Here is a 16,833-nt window from a genome sequence, read left to right on the forward strand (position 1 = left end):
ATTACAGGAGAATGCCTAGGCACAAAAGGTCACTTAACATTATGTGCCAAATCTTAATCTTAACACTTGCTAATTTTTGATTTGTGGTTGTATGCATGAATATAACATGCATGTAATTTAAATTAAAATTATAACATTAAAGCAGAGCAGCATGAGAGTAAGATCATAAGATCACTGACCTGCTTCTTTATTTACTGGGTGCATAGACATATTTTAGATGCTGTGAAAGGAATTAAGCTAAGGGGATTTTCATATCCTCTTTTATATTGCTTTATTCCAATGCTGCAGTGCAGGCTACTCAGGCTATGGTGTTATTTTAACAGGAGGAGGAGTAGATTAAATAAAATCTGATAGCATGTGTGTGGCATTACATAAGTACCACAGCGGTCACATAGTGATGCACTTATAAGCTTCAGTTAAAAATTAAGGTAAAGGAACCATTCTATGTGAAATATTTTTTCTTCCACATGCTGTATATTCCTTTTCTGTCTGGAAACAAAGTGAGGCGTTGGTCACATAGCAAATTCTATAAATATTCAAGATATTTTAGAAACCTGTCACAGCATCTTGGTGACATAATCAAACTTCTAATTATTTCTCTTTGAGGCTTTTCCTGTTTGTTGTTGGTTCTAGCTGCCCTTGGGATGTTGACTCTGAAGAGATGACTTTCCACACCTTGAGCGTTGGGCAAAATTTCTGTTCAACGATGTGTTATTCCTATGTCATGCTTTTCTGAAGTCCTGGTTGAAGATTTGTGGAACTCTTGTTGTGAGATGTAACATCATAAAATTGCTTAGGTTGGAAGGGACCTTAAAGACCATCTTGTTCCAATCCTCTGCCATAGGTTGGGATGCCACCCATTAGATCAGGTTGACCAGGGTCTTGTCCAACGTGGTCTTGAACACCTTCAGGGGTGGGGCAGCCACAGCTTCTATGGGCAACCTGTTCCAGGCTCAAAAAGTTAAGATATTCCATATTGTAGCTTTTCAAATAAACGTTTTTGTGGTGAAGGGTATGGATGGAGTAGGGCAAGAGCCTTGACTTGTGATTTCTGAATTCTCATTGTTGTTGTCTTGTCTGTTCACAGCCTTTTGAAGCTTCTTGAGCAGAGTGATTTGTCTTCACTAAAACACTGCTTGCTCTTCTATAGGACTTTGCTTGTAAATGGTCTTCCTTCATTTATGTAGTAATAAATTTAGTATGCTTCATACTTAGAATGATAAAACAATCTTTTTAAACCTAAGAACAATCCTGTGCCTGAATTATAGTTTTTGCTTAGTTTCAGTACACGGGCTTAGACAGGGATTGGCTGAAAACAAAGTTGTGGTAGCCTTTAGGACAGGTGGGCTGTGTTTTTGACAGTGCAAGGTGATGTCCTGTGACCACCGAGAGATGACCCTGGGAGCAGAAAGGTGAGTGTCTTATTCTTTAGTTGGAGTTGCGGTAGTGCAGTAGGGAGGAAGGCAGTCCTTGCTTTCAAAAGCAGCAGATATAGGATGCATTGTGGTGATTCAGCTGGGCTTTGGGTTCACAGCTTCTCTTCAGGTGCAACCAGGCGCTTTTATTGGATGAAATGAAGGTGTTGTCTCTTGTTTTTAGCACCTTATTCAGATGCAAGGTCTCTTTATACCTCTTGAGGTGTTACTTTTCTTCACTCTGATTTGAGGCAGGCTTATTCTTGGATTTCTGATCCTGAACCTCAGGACTGAACCTGTTCATCATTTGAGTTCCTTTCCCCTCTCAGCCATAAGTTTGAAGATGCAGATCTTAGTACTTAGACTCGTAGACGTGACCTTGATTTTAAACTGGTTGGGAGTTGTTTGCTCTTGAAGTGGGGTCCATTTTTGTAATACGTGTGTAATACTCCTATAAATGCTGCATTTATAATCCAGTCTTTTTCTCTATTAGATTATCAATGCTAATTATTGTAACTTTGCACTTTCTCATCAGCATTATGTTGAAGTACTGTTACTGTATCTTTCATATCAGAAAGATGCACTTGCAGCATTGGGAGAGGCAGCAGGATGGCTAGGTTCTTATCTAAAGAAGCTATGAGCAATGGCATATGGCTGATAACTTAATGGAACTTGGATAAATAAAGGAAAAGAAGCTCTGACATATCAGGGGAAAAAAGTCATTAATGATCTTTTTCTATATCCTGTTTTCTATTAGTCTGTACTAAACTGCTTTGAAAATCTTGGTGAGCTTTTGCTTTGGTCTTCAAATAACAGGTTCTCTTATACTGCATACGTTTGTTTATCTCAAGGGCTGAACTGTTTGGGTACTTATGATTTCTGTTTTGCATGTTTTTTATTTAGTGCTCATTTCAAGACAAATTTTCTTCTCACCATTTTTACAGACCATTACATAATGCTTTAGGAACATTATTGGGATAATACAAATTTAAAAACAACAACAAAAACCAAACCAGTAAACTAAATCCTGTTGCACATGGAAGATTTCAACGCGTGGTTCTTGATTTATATGATGATATAATCGATTCCTTCATTCTATTATTAGCAGGCAAAAAGAATGTAGCATGTTGGTGGCATGTTTTACAATGATATCCAAATTTTCCATGTTTACCCATTTGTCTGTGTAAAACGTCTGGCATTTTAAAGTTACACTCAGTATCGTTCACTGTCTTCTTGTTTCTAAATGCCTGACTCCCTGAAAGAGTAAAACAAGTCTCTGTTGAGTGGGTTGTTAGAATGGTCCTTGCTTTATTTTCATAGATGAGGTGGTGTTTTTACAGAGAACATTTCGTGAACAGAAATTGAGTACTTGAAATAAATGTGAAGAAAAGCTGGAGATACTGGTCAGAATTGGTTTCACTTCTGAGTTCCTATTGCTCAGGCCAGAATGCTCCTGAGTAAGTATTTAACTTCAGTCTGTTGGTAGGTGGGTGCATTGAGTGATCTAGCCCCAACTCCCTACTAGCAGTTTCTGTTGCTGTAAAGCAAAAGAAAATGTGAAAGTTTAGGGTTGTGTTATAACTTGTGGGTGTGCCTTACATGGGGAAACTAGATACGCATAAGAGAAACAAATCTAATACTCAGGGCCAGTTGTGTCCTTCTCAGTGTTTCCATGTTTGTACTTTAAAGGCCAGACAAAACAAAGATGAATTTTGGTTGTATACTTCAGTGTATTGAAAGAAAAAAAAAAAAAGAACAGTAAGCTATGGACGAATGTTTTTGTCAGTTGAATTCAGAGAGAAATCAAGTAAAATACTGTACTGATGTCCATGGTCTGCTCAGAAAACAGGAAGTTAGTGATTTAGAGCTACTTTGGCTCTCGTTATTTGATCCAGTGGGTGCTTATCAGCTCACTGATTCACTTTTCTGCTGGTCCTGTCTGACCTTTTGAAGATGCAATTCCAACTCAGCTCTTGTGTGATCTAATTCCCCTCTCCCCAGTCAGCTCGGCACTGCCCAGCGTTGTTTTGCTTAGATTCTAATTCCTGCGGGCATTATACTCTTGGAACAGAAATTATGGTCAGTTAAGGTACTGTGCTATATAATCCGCTTGCAGTAGATTCCAGTACTGAGAACATGTAGGAAATAAAGGAAAGGAGTTGAACGTGATCTTGCAATTCTCTTTTCCTTCTGACCTCTGGTGTGTCTCTAGGAACTTCAGGCACAAGAGCAGAAACCATTGAATATAAGGGGAAAAGTTGCTTGCATGTAACAACAAATATAGATGGGATGATTAAATAGGATGCAAGGTACTGGGTATAGGTCATTGTGAAGTGCTGATTTTCAGTAGGTTGAGTAATGCAGTACTTTTCCCTTTGCATGTCAGAGGATAACCAGAGCTGTCTGAAAACCGGACTCAGCTACAACGAAACGAGATGGGGGTGAAAGTTTTGGGTGAGCCCAGCAAGGGTGGGGAGCTTGCTTCCCGTGTTGGGAGCAGCACAGATAATCTGTTTGGGTTGGGGGAGAAAAGCTTTGCTTTACATTCTTCTGCAATTTCTCAGTGATTTTTAACTAGGATGCTGTTCTCTGAAAGAGACCCTGAAAGAGAATTATTCACGATCCAAGACTTTTCTCGATCTTGGGTTGGATGCTGGGCTGTCAGCATATGTATTAAGGGAACCGTACTGTTAAGTCTCATACAACACTGGAAAATATTCATGTATTGATAGTCCACTGCAAAGTTTCTCCTACATCCAGGAATTGCAGCAAATGTTTGTCATTGAAGTGATATTCAATAAATGTATTTTCCTTTTAATGTAGCTCAGCACTGAAATATCAAAGAAGGCAGCCCGTATTCCGATACAAGCCAGCTTTCTATGCCACAGTTGAGAACTGCAAATGTTATTGGAAAGGTTTAATCACGTGAAATGAATGTTCTAAAAGTACTAATTAATTCTTTCCAGTCATTGTTTATAAGCTGCATGTCAAATACATCTATCCTAAACATTTGAGTTAATTTAGGGGAGCATTTTAACTAGTCATCTGAGTGTTACAATATTTTTAAAAAATACTATAAACCAGAAGATTCATAATAAAATAAAAACCTTTGTGTCTGCATAGATAACTTGTGCATATTTCAATTCCTTTAAGAGGTATAGAAGCTGCTGTAGTTCTTGTTTGTTTATTGTTCACTGTGCATGGTTGTAGAAGACTTAATTATCAGGTATTACATCATAGTCTTTCAAATAATCTCTGATACCTTTCATATGGCAATTTCTTTCCTGTTATGCTTGCTTCTTTCTTTGAAACATACTTAGAAAAACTTCTTTAAACAAGTCCTTAACCATTATTTGTGGTATCACCAGTGCTGCAACTGTTGCAGTGTTTGAAACTGAAGAGGGAGAGGCAGGTTATAGTGAAAGAAGGGTGAAAGGGTTTGATTCAACCCCTGACACTTCGAGCCTTCAAAACTACAAGGCTCTAAGTGAACAGAGTGGTAGAGGTGAAAATTGTGAAATTTTCTCTTCTGTCCATGTAGAGAAGGAAGTACTGTCTCAGGTGTTTTTCCAAAGGAATAATGAATATATGCTTGAATATAAAAACGTTGAACTAAAATTCTCATAAATACTTAAAATGGCCTCTAAATTCTGTTTTGACATTAGTTAAGATCACACCAAAGTATTTTGGTCCAGGGTTTCTTCTTGTACATACGCCTAGCTCTTGCTCTCTCCGTTCTCATAATGTCTGTTGGATACCTGGAGAATACACAGGCATCAATGTGATGCTTGATCTGAAAAGTGTTACAATAATTAGCTTGTTATAGTCTGGAAAAGGGTGGGTGTATCTTTTGATTTTGGTTAGCAGCTAGAGATGCAGGGAACCCAAACAGTCTTTGTAGGAGCCATTGTTATCTGTATAATTACACTTTCAAGAAAAAATGTAGAATTTTTGTTCTTTTCCAGAAGCTGTGTATCTGCTAGTTAGTTTTTTTTTTTTCTTTTTCAAAGGACCTTTCTGTATATTTCCTGTGATTTTTTTTTTCCTGGCTTATTTGGAGAGCTTTTATATTTCACCTACTAAAGGTTTTTGTTCAGCTAATAAACTTTTTGCCTAATCTATTCTGATTTAAGTTTCTACAACTTGTTCTCCTATGAGTCTTTTTCTGTCTTATTTTCTACGGTCTTCTCTTAGTATTGCTTATGTTGGTGGTGTTGAGAAGTCGCACAAAGATTTGTATGGAGTCAGGTATTACGCCCTTCAAATAGAGTTGGCAGGCTTTGTAGAAAAGGAAAAGGTGAAAAAAAAAACACACACTTTATTTTCACTTATGCATTGCATCCAAGGTGCAGGAAAAAAAAAGCAGAAATTTTCAGTGCTATCCTGCAAGTAAATAATTCTGGGATTAATAGGGTTAACTTCTCTAGACTGCTCTGAGTAGTCTAACCTAAATGATGTGCTCTAAGTTGTGTGACATACTGAGAATGAACCTCTGATCTGCTGAGTCTGATCGTAACATGCTTGATTTGGGATTCTCTTCATCACTGCTTGAGCATTTTGAGTTCTTACTTCCAGGAATAGAAGATACGATAGGCAAGGATTAGAAGATGGGTTGCTAAAGTATGTGCAGTGGTGGAGGATTAATTTGAGAATAGTTGCAGCTGAGTAAGACATAATAATGGTGTGAATGCTGAAAATTGCACGGTAGCATTTGGCATGAACCTTTTCTTAGTACCAGTTCCACAGCTATCAAAAAGAGAAGAGAGCAGAAAAGAAAATGATACAGAGTGGAGGTCTGCTACTGATTTTATTCTGCGTACGTTCCACAGTATAATCCATTGTATATTGATGAAAACATACTCAAGAAATGATCTCTGGAAAAGCACTTTCCCATGGAGCGTTTGGTTCTTGGATGTGAATTCTGAGGTTTCAGACTTTCAAGAATGTGTGTAAGTTTTCTGTACTGAGGACTCTTGTCCAAATACTTAATATTTATTTAGGAGAGGTATTTTTTGTTGCCAAAAACATCATTTCAGTATTAAAAGCATGGTATCTAATGTAGGTACTTCAGGCAGAGTGGTCAACTATCCAATGCCCATTAGAATAAATGCAACAGGTGGTAACATAAACATATTATCAGAAAAAACTTTTGGTTACACGCAAACCAGAAAAATCTTATTGAAAGATGGTTTACAGAACTGAAAGAAAAGCCAAAATGAAACCTTGTTAAACTAAATTGGCTTGGTCTGATCAAGCAGAGCCAAGACCGATCTTTAAAAGCTTATTTCACTCTTCTCTTTTGCTGAAGAACTCCTTTGAATAAGTAAAAGAATGGCAACCTTATTAAATTTTAATATAGACATATTTTAATAGATTTTAATTTGTGGACAATGCTCTACTTTTCATGTGATAATCATTAACAGGTGGAACCCACAAATTTTAGTGGTGGTGATGCTACCATACAAATATTTGTAAGCATAAAAATATTTGCAGTAAAAGACTCCGAAGATTTTTTTTCTTCTGTAATGTGTAGAATGGAATAGGCTCTGCAATCTTCATTTTTGGTATTATCGATTAATTTGGTGTGATAGTTTAAAAGACTGCATTGTGCTTGGTGTTGTACAAATGCACTATAAGGAAAGAAATATTGTTCTGAACACTTTACAGTTGAGTTTAATCAAGTCAAAAAAGGGAATGAAGAAATCAATGAAAGGAGGTGCAAAATCAGTGAGGTAGGTGCATGGATGGATATTGTACTACTACATTTCTGCTGGTACAGGTGCTTGGAGGAGAGTACATTGAATAAGCTATTCCATGGTGTGGGTATATCTGATTTGTAGATAGTAGGAAGGTGTTGCAGCAGAGATGGAGCAAATATCAATATAATTCTGGCCATGGTAATGCTACAGTTTCATGAACAGAAATAGAACAAGGTAAAACTTAAACCTGCGCTAATTTTAAATGATAGCATCATGTTCTTAGTCTCTTCACTTTCTGATTTCTGAACTGTGGACTTTTCTAGAACATCAGCCTCCTTAGAAGTGAGAAGGGTTTGATGTGGCTTTATGCTCATGACGTGCTTGTGTGCAATTAATTTTTTTCTTTCTTGCTCTTTCATCAATAGGTGACAAAGAAAGTCAAGTCTATGCAGATGTTCCACACTCCTGTGACTTATGCTATGCAGGGTGACAGAGTAGGCATCTGTGTGACCCAGTTTGATCCCAAGCTACTGGAACGAGGGCTGGTTTGTACCCCAGAATCACTTCACACCATCCATGCTGCAATAATTTCCCTGAAGAAAATCCAGTATTTTCGAGGAGCTCTTCAGACCAAGGCTAAGTTCCATATCACCGTTGGTCATGAAACAGTCATGGGAAGAGTGATGTTTTTCAGTCCAGCTCCTGCTGACTTCAATGAAGAAATTCAAGAGAATGCTTTTGATTTTGAAAAAGATTATCTTTATCAAGAGGAATATTTGTCCAAGGACTCAAAATCTTCAGAGGAGAACAAAGAAAATGACCAATCTGGAGAAGTCCAGCTACCAAGACAACAGTGGGCTTTGCTGGAGTTTGAAAAACCCGTCACCTGCCCTAAACTGTGCCTTGTGATCGGCTCCAAGCTGGATACAGATATTCACGCAAACACCTGCAGATTGGCATTCCATGGGGTACTGCTTCAAGGCATGGAAGACAAGAACTACATAGAGACTTTCCTTCCAAAGCTGAAAGTGTACAAGCTGAAGCACAAAGAAGGACAAGTGGAAAGGGTAAGCTGTTTTTTTGATGCTTTACATGGGAGAGGGGAAATCTTTGTTCTGAGTTGCATATATTGGTGTGCAACAGAATTTTAACCACTATGTTCCAGAGTCCTTCATATACATTTTCTTATGTTTGTATACTTAATATATTATATATTTCCTGTTTGCGATGAGTCAGAGATGATTGCTTAAAAGTGACAAGTTTATTTAGGTCAATACAGTGTTAAGTAACTCGATACTGTTTTTTCATTGATCCTTTTGATGGTCTAGCCATTGTGTTCTTCCTGCAAACTTGCCTTGTTTGTGTGCCTTCCTAAGTGGGTCATCTGTTCTTTTCAACATAACATATATAGCGGTTGACAAAACTTCCAGCTTTCCACTGATGTGTTTAACACAGTCTGCAGTACATTAAAATGTAAAGATGTATGTCTTCAGATAGAGATGTATGATATATAAATTGAATTGCTTACCCCTAAATGTGCATAGTTGAAAATTTTAGTAAGTGTTTACTTGATAAGTTGGTGTGCTAGGTGTTTTATGAACATCTGGGTAAAGAACTATTAATTTTTATTTTCCTAATCCAAAAGTTAGTTTATTTGAACAAAACATGTAGCATTTTTGCTGCTGCTTCTCAGAATTCCATTGAAGCTGTTTTGAGTACTGAATAAGGTCTCTACTTACTTCACTACAGGAGACTAAACACTCGTCAACATAGCTCGCTATGTTTGCAATTTATAGTGTAGGCTTCTTGAATACTTCGATGTTTGTTTTACTAACTTAATAGTAAAAAGTAAATGAAGTTCCTTCCAAGGGCATGATTATGCATTAGTGAGATTCCTTTTCCTAAATGCCTCGCTGTATTAATGAAATAGGCAATTCATATTTCTGCCCCTTTCTCTCAGAGGCTTCTGTGTTGGTTTTGCTTTTCCAGAGTTTCTCCTTTGTGTTTCCACTAATGACTTCAGAGGCCATTCTTTGCAAAGGAACTAGAGGACTTTGTGGTGGTGTTTGCTGGTTGTTTTTATGCAAATTGTGTCAGTAGGAAGGTAGTGAACAAGAGGGTATCTAACCTTCTGAAAAACTTGTCTTTATGATGAGTCAACAGTCACTCTTCAGAACTGTTCGGTGTTTTGTGTCTTTCCTTTGTTTGAAATGGTCAGCTACCTTTCTTTTTGCCTGATGGTGATGTTGAACTACAATATGGAGTCCAAAATAGTTTGTCTTCTAATCTGCAGAGAAGGTTAGACCAAAAGTGGATGTCTGGATACCAATTCTGCTCATTTTCATCTTCTCACATTTTATTCTTCTGATGCTCTAATGCTATCCAAACTCATTAAACATTTGCCATTACCTCCACTAAAAATTTACTTGCTTGTGCAGGGCCCATGCTGCTAAAATCCCAAGATGCCTGGCTTACTAAGTCCTTTTGTTTCTCTGTGGCTGTTAGGAATATGAATGAGAACAAAAGGTTTTGTGACCCCCAGAGACGCATGGCGTTTGATTTTTTGTTTAACTGAAATGAACTGGTCTCAGCTTCTCTCTTTATTTTTGCTCCAATGCGTGGCACTTGTGTATGGGCGTTGAAAACTTGCAGAGTGCCAAGTGTGAGAATGTAAATTGTCTGACTGAAGTAACTGGCTCTGCAGAGAGCCTTGGCCATTATTTTATTTTTTTTTTATTTTTTATTTAATGGTATTTTTAAGTGCTTTGCTGGTTTACTTGTTCTGCTATTGATTTTACTGTGTAAATAACAGAATAACGTTAATCATATTACTCATATTTGAATTTCTTGTACAGAAAATAACCAATGAATGTAGGGTATTTAATATTTGGCCAGTGCAGTAATTTGCTAGGGTTATATATCAGTGACCTGTTCAGATATAAATCCCAAGCTGGGGAGTTTGTGACATTTGAAGAAGGGATAACAGCGTGCCCCATATATTGGCCTTGATCACTGTCTGTATGAATAGTAATTGGCCCTGTAAATGAACATTTGCCACTGAACCATCAGCCTATCTACGGATTAGGCTTGTTCTCAGGTTCTGGCTCCTGCAGTGCTGCAGATGCTCGGAGTTGGTGTTTTCCCTGATGCCTGCCAAAAGGACAGCGGAGCAAACGCTGCCGCAGCACAAGCTCCTGCTGTGAAGTCGAAGGGGCATGCAGGGACTCGGGAGGGCTGGTGGGAAGAGGATTGGTGCCAGTTAGAGGCCTGCTGGGGAAGTACTTAGGGTAGCTACTACCAAGCCTGTGCTTTCGCAGAGCGGAGAGCAGCAGGAACAATTGGGTGGTACAGCGACTTTTTTTAGTACACAAAGTCACTGGCTAATAGAAAATCTGAATCAGCTGGACCCACCCTGCTGCTGATGGATGGCTGGAGATTAGGATCGCTGAATTTAGGGTGTCTATTCTTGGCACCGATACAGGAAAATTTCATTCTCTCTGTTGAGCAAGGAAGCTCCCCCCACCTCACCTTCCCTGGGGAGGCATTAAGAATAAATAAAAAATCCGAATTACCTTCATGAGAAGTGAACTTTTCTCCCAGAGAATACTGATGGGGAAAACCAGCTTCAGAGCTTCCTGAGAGGCTGGGAGAGAGGAGGCCGGGTGTGTAACGTCTGCCCACCCTGCTGCGGTGGAGTTGGGCCATCGCTGGCTGTGAAGTGCTGCAGCCCATCGGCTGGGGGCTCTCCCAAACCCCCGTTTGTCGCTAGAATTGGAATAAATTCCCTGCAGTTTAACCACTGGTTTGCCCAGGAGAAATCAGGCATTTACAGTTTATCTTTTTGTTTCTGTTGGGATTAATTTCAGAGCAATGATGGAGCAGTAAGAATCATGAATTCATTAAGTTTCGGCTTCACAGTGCTTTTTGTGTCTCCTGTGCACAGCACCCCCTAGGTTTTAAGGTTTATTTTCTTAACAAAAGAAGGATATTTATTTCCAAAGATGTTTTTTGGGTCCTCTAAGAGCAACTTTGACATTGCTGTTGTTTCAAATGGAATTCAGATCCATGAACTAGATAAACACCATATTTTTAAAAAGTCCAAATCATACATAAACTAGCCAATGGCCTTGAATTAGTACATTTTATTGGAAACATATGCAGAAGCTCCCTGGATTTTCTTATCTGCTCCACTGGTGGCAAATGTTCTACAAAAATGAAAGTACCCTTCCACTTCTTTTGCACTGCTCCCTTGCCTTTTCGTATCTTGCCTCTCTAACACTGAGCACTGGGACAAAAAGTATGACAGCCCACGGGGATCTTGAAATCTACCTCTTTGCAGCGTATCCTTGAGCCTCCCTCTCATATTTTTGTTCATTTTTGCACTAACTGAAGGGTTTTTAGGTATTTTACTGTAGTATCGGAGAATATTGGCTTCAAAATATTTATTGTTAGTGCTGTCTGAGGCCCTGCATGGTGTAGAAAGCATGCTCTAACCAAGACAGGGCATTTTTGGGGTCTGCACCCATGCTGGAATTACATTTTGGTTATGAAGGAGTCATGCAATTCAAACTAGGGTTGTGATTGTGCTTGATGCAATTAAACTGTTGCAGAAATGTGTGGATGGTTGTGTTTTGCTTTAATACAGATTTGTTTTGGGGTCAGAGTAAATCTTTAGGGATTAGCATTAAGGAAAATCAGAAGAGGGCCTTTGCAAAGGTTCATATTTGCTTAACTTGATTTTAAAATTATATGAAACACTAGTCCAGCTTGCTCATGCAGAGAGGACTTGAGAGGGAAGAAGTACAGTGGAAGGAAGTTTCTGTCAAGAGTGCTTTCTTGCATGGTTATGTGGAGGCAGGCTGTGGCCCTCTGGGTACTTTCTTTTGCAAAACCTTGGCTGCCTGACAAATGTATTTTAAATAGGAAAAAGTGCTAGGCTGGCAACAAGTGGCTTGTACTGATTTAGAAAAAAAAAAAGTGAAAGCAGAGCTGGGAGTGCTATTGTGAACACCAGCGTTGCTTTAAGGATAGTGATGTGGGAGTCTTGGCGGAAAAAATGCAGCAAATGAGATGCTGTGAAGAAAGTTTGGCCATGGAATGGTGGTCGTGAGGGTGGGCTTGCTAAGCTGTAGCAGGTCAGCAGCCCCCGGAGTCAGACAAGCAAATTATGAAGATAAACAGTGTCTGTTGTCCTTGGTCGTGTGCCTCTGGAGACAGGCTGCTCACGTACCAGCCCTGGTCTGTTTTGCGGGGGAGACTTGTGTTAATCCCAACCATCTCTCAAACATCTTCCTCTGATTTTTTCTTTTACTTTTTTACCTCGAAGCAGCATCACAGCTTAATTCCAGCGTGACTCACGAAGCAGTTACTCAGTTCCTGGGATAAATCCTTTATGTTTATCATATTATTTGCTCTCTGGCTTCCATGGACATGCAGGTTGAATGCAGTGAATTTCAACTGAAAAGTGAGCTGTACAAGTGCATCATGCTTTCCTGCATGACTCAGAGATTCTGCCTGTTTTGAGAAGTGTTTGCACAAGCAGGATTTATCTTAGGATGGTTGTTGCAGGGTCCTATTGTTAAGGATGCTCGTAAATCAGTAGTTCTTGGGGAGAAACAAAAAGAGAAGGAAAACTCTGCCTTGTTTGCAGAGCACAAGCTGCACCTTATGCACTTCCAAGCTTGTTAAGTGAAAATAAATGCAAACCTCAATTGTGATTTTTTCCCATTTCAAGCATAACAATGTTTTCTTCTACTAGAATGGGCTTGTCCTTCCTAAAGATGTTTTTTTCTATATTCATCTGACATTAAGAAGAATGAATTCTCTGTGTACTTCACTGTTCTCATGTATTTTCTTCACTATTTGCCTTGCTTTTAGGCTGTGCTTACTTGATGGTAATCAAGTTGCACTTTGTTTCTTCAGCAGTTTCCTTTCATGTGTCATGGCCATGGGCTGTCCTAGTTCTTATTCACAGCCGCGCTGTTCCTGAGTTTTGTGGGTTGCTGGACAGTGAATTTTCTTATTTTCTTCTCATGGGGACTGGGGCCATCATGTAGCTAGCATGCTCAGTTTCCAGAGGATCACTTATTGCCTAATAACGGGATGTTACTGATTGTTTGAATATTGGTGTGATCTAAGTGTCCCCAAGGAGAAAAGTATTGTTGCAGGAGCAAGATGTGAAAGCAGGGTAAGTTATCAAGATCTTTATCAGAGAGGCAGAGCATCTGAATGGAAGATAAAAAGCTTATCTTTCAGCATCTTTTAAATGTTGCTTTTTTTTTTTTTTCTCTCACAGTAGGCTAACCAGAGTTGTGTCAGAGCAAATGCATTTCTTGAGTGGCCAAATGAAAGATCTTTGTCACCACCACTTAACAGATCCTTCTGGCCTTTCTGAAGAGGGGATGAGATGAGTAATCGTAAGCAGCTGCAGGAAACTTGTGAGGAAGATATTATTTAAATTTGTTGACTACCAGCCTATGGTATACCCGAACTATGCTTTAGCAAGTTGATGTTTCTGAGCAGACATTTTGAAGTAAAGTGGTTGTGAAAATGACATTTAAAAACTTGAATGGTTATCACCCATATTTTCTTACAGCTCCGTACAGCTTTTTTATGACTGAAAATGCCAACATATAATTTACAGAGTGCATGTCAAGTTCATAATAACTCAGCCACACACTAAACCAAACGGCTGAAGGAGGAAAAATGAACTTGCCCATGAACGAAGGGGGTACATCCAACATGGTTCACGTGAGGCATGAGGCCTAGCTTTGGGGAAGGTTGCTTTTGCTTGGCGATAAAGAAAATTCCTGAGGAGAGGGTCACGTGAGAGCAATTTTGGTGTATTTTTCACTGAATTCTTTCCAGGTATCAGTAATACCAGAACTTGTTTCACAGAGTTGTGCCCGTGCACCGCATGTAAACTATTTGTCATGGAAATGCTGTTCCTTGCATTTTCTGTTGCATGGTTGTGGTGCTGCTAGGAACGAGAAATACATTTTATTGGCTCAGGTAGTCGGATTCTTCCATCCGACTACTAGATAAGGGATGTTTCATTGGCTTACTGGCGCTAATGCTTTGCTGTTTACTTATAGCTGCATGGTAATTCCAGCAGGATAGCAAGTAAAACACTGCATCAGCCAGGCAATGACACTTTGTGCCACAAAATCTGTGTGACTGATGCAGTGTGTGGAGTCATGCAGGCACAGGCAGGCCCGAAGACCAAACCGAACAGTGAAAACTGAAGGGGTGCTGCCTGCAGGCACTGGCAGTGACCTGGGCTGTCCGCAGCATCTCTGTGACTGTGGCTGGGAGAAGTGGTGGATGTCACCCCATCTACTGTAAACACGCAGACGCCACAATTAATATTTTTCCTGCTTTGAAGTCTGAACGTGAGTTTGTTTGGTTCTGCTTGGCTGCTGATGGTATGCTAAATACAGTAATAATACAGAGATGAAGGCAATCAGGTGAATAAAAGCGCACAGCACATTCACTAGTTAAAATGCACTGTAAAATAGGAATATAAAAGATGCATTTATTTATTGGCTCTTGTTCTGTTTCTGAGTAAGAGGTTTTGTGAAGGAAGCTTAGTGGGGGAAGGGAGGGCTGTATGCTCATTAAACAGAAATACCATTTTTGTTAAACAGCACTAAGAAGAGTGCTGATTTTTACTGACTGACACAACATATGGATTAACAGAGTATAATAAATTTGTCAAAAAAGTGTACCAGCTAAGTCTCAGAATCTGCTTACTCATATGAAAAGCGTGATATTTTGTTCACTCACCAACAAAAGAATGGCATGCTTCACATGACTGGGTAGTAGAGTTTTGCAAGGTTTGAGTAACACCTATGGTTATTATTTATATTATTAAATTTAAAATGCAGACATGCTTTTGAGTCTTACAAGTGTATGGACAGCTGGTCTTGATTTTTCTGAGGTTGTGTAAGAGTCACCTGTGGGGGAATCGGTTTGTCAGCAAGGCAACCAATACACCATTTTATTTATTGGATACAAAAATAAATTAAGAATGTTACTTAGGTTGCAAAATCAAGTACTTGAAAGTTAGGAAATACCAGATTTACAGTTGCCTATGCAACATTAATTCTGTTCCCCTGTGCCTCTGCTCTGTGCACTTAATAAGGCAGGGTTCCTGTGAAATTTTTTTGGATGTGGTCATGTAAAGACTATATCATGGGGCATATCAAAGAGGGACAGGAATAAGGTTGTATGGACATCTGGCATTTCTTAACTTCTTAAGTGCTCAATTCTGCAACTTAAATAACTGAGGTTTTATATAAATGTAATTTCCTAGGCATTTTTAAAGTACAAAGGTAAAGTGAAACTAAAAACACACATTACTGAACTGTAACCATCCCTCTACCCTATGCCTTCGCTAGGATTTGAGTTACAAATGTTCACCAGCGTAGCACAGACTTGTCTGGCTCGATATCACGAGCTGTGTTAACCAGGCATCGGAAGGAAGCTGCTGTCCAAGAGCAATGACGGGCTGCTGGGCTTGGGGTGGAGGGTCCACGTGCTGGTGGAGCTGCAGAACATCAGGGGAGGGGACAGACTTGGTGTTTGTATGTCCGTGTAGAGTCTTCAGAGCAGGATACGAGCCTGTTGAGTTGGCCCTCTCATCTCTATCACTGCTAATTGCTCTGGGCGACCCTTTGCTGGCCTGTCTTCATTCCCTGCTTAATTTTCTGCGAGGATTTTGTAAGCCTCTGTTCTTTATTCCTCTCTGACCTCCCCAGGTTATATCTGGGCAGTTTTCTGTAGAAACAAATTACTATCACTGTGCTTGTTAACTTATTGCTATGCACCCATTAGGCACTGTCCAAAATGAACTTTACCTTGTCTTGCTGATATTTCCTTTTGAGTCTCTAAAACATCAGAGCCTGAGATGGAAATATTTTAATACAGCAAAGTGGTTGAAGAAAATGTGTCAGTGTTTTTCAGTCATGGAGATACAACCAGAGTCTTTGCGGTTGATCAGAACCATGGCCCAGGAGCCCTCTTCAGTTTGGGAGTCTTCTCTGCATCTTTCCCTCAAGGCCAGGTTGAATTTTAAAAGCTACACAGCAGTCAGTGTTGATGTCTCCAGGCATGCACGGGGTACAAACAGATCAGTAACATCCTCATATACCTTTACAGTGCATGTTTCCTTCACCTCTTTTTAAATTCAGTCAGGTCTGGTGCACAGCTGTTACTCCCTTATGGCCAGACTCAGTAATAAAGGCTCCTCTTCCACTACTGCACTGGTTTTAGCCAGGTTATGGTGATGGCAGAATGCTCAGGGAAGGGAAGGGTGTTTATGGCTGCCTGTCAGAGATTCTCAAATGAAATTGCACCTTTACAGGGAAAGGAGGCAAAAGGCAAAGAAAGGAAGAGGTTTTTTGATGTGAGAAAGGCGGGTTGGGGAGAGATGTGGCCATCTGAAAGCCAAAGTCGGTGGATATGTGGAGGTGTCCTTGTGCTGGGTTCTTGCTCTATTAGAAAAGCAGTAATGAGACACGAAGTACGTAAGGAGATGAACTTCTCATCTGTCCTGGGTGGATCTTCAAAGGTAGAAGTGTAGTCTGTTTGCTTGGAAGATGATGAGAAGGTTTTTAGAGCCCAGCATGTAACTAGAAGCTCCTAGTGCTGGAGGGAATTCCGGGAAGAAAACCCTCTAATACTGCTACATTGATGTAAGCTCTTAAGGAAAAGATGTA

At 39.6% G+C, this 16,833-nt stretch overlaps 1 protein-coding gene across 3 annotated transcripts in view; it reads left to right on the forward strand.

Annotated features, from left to right (window-relative positions):
* The window catches only part of EEFSEC (eukaryotic elongation factor, selenocysteine-tRNA specific), a 123,732-nt gene that overhangs the window by 61,701 nt on the left and 45,198 nt on the right, over positions 1-16,833 (forward strand). For all 3 annotated transcript variants that reach the window (XM_072044612.1, XM_072044611.1, XM_038185970.2), the window contains exon 5: positions 7,540-8,181. In XM_072044612.1, the coding sequence (XP_071900713.1) occupies positions 7,540-8,181 (642 nt within the window). The remainder of the gene's footprint in view (positions 1-7,539; positions 8,182-16,833) is intronic.

The sequence above is a fragment of the Anas platyrhynchos genome, chromosome 13, assembly GCF_047663525.1.
Source record: "Anas platyrhynchos isolate ZD024472 breed Pekin duck chromosome 13, IASCAAS_PekinDuck_T2T, whole genome shotgun sequence".
NCBI lineage: Eukaryota > Metazoa > Chordata > Aves > Anseriformes > Anatidae > Anas > Anas platyrhynchos.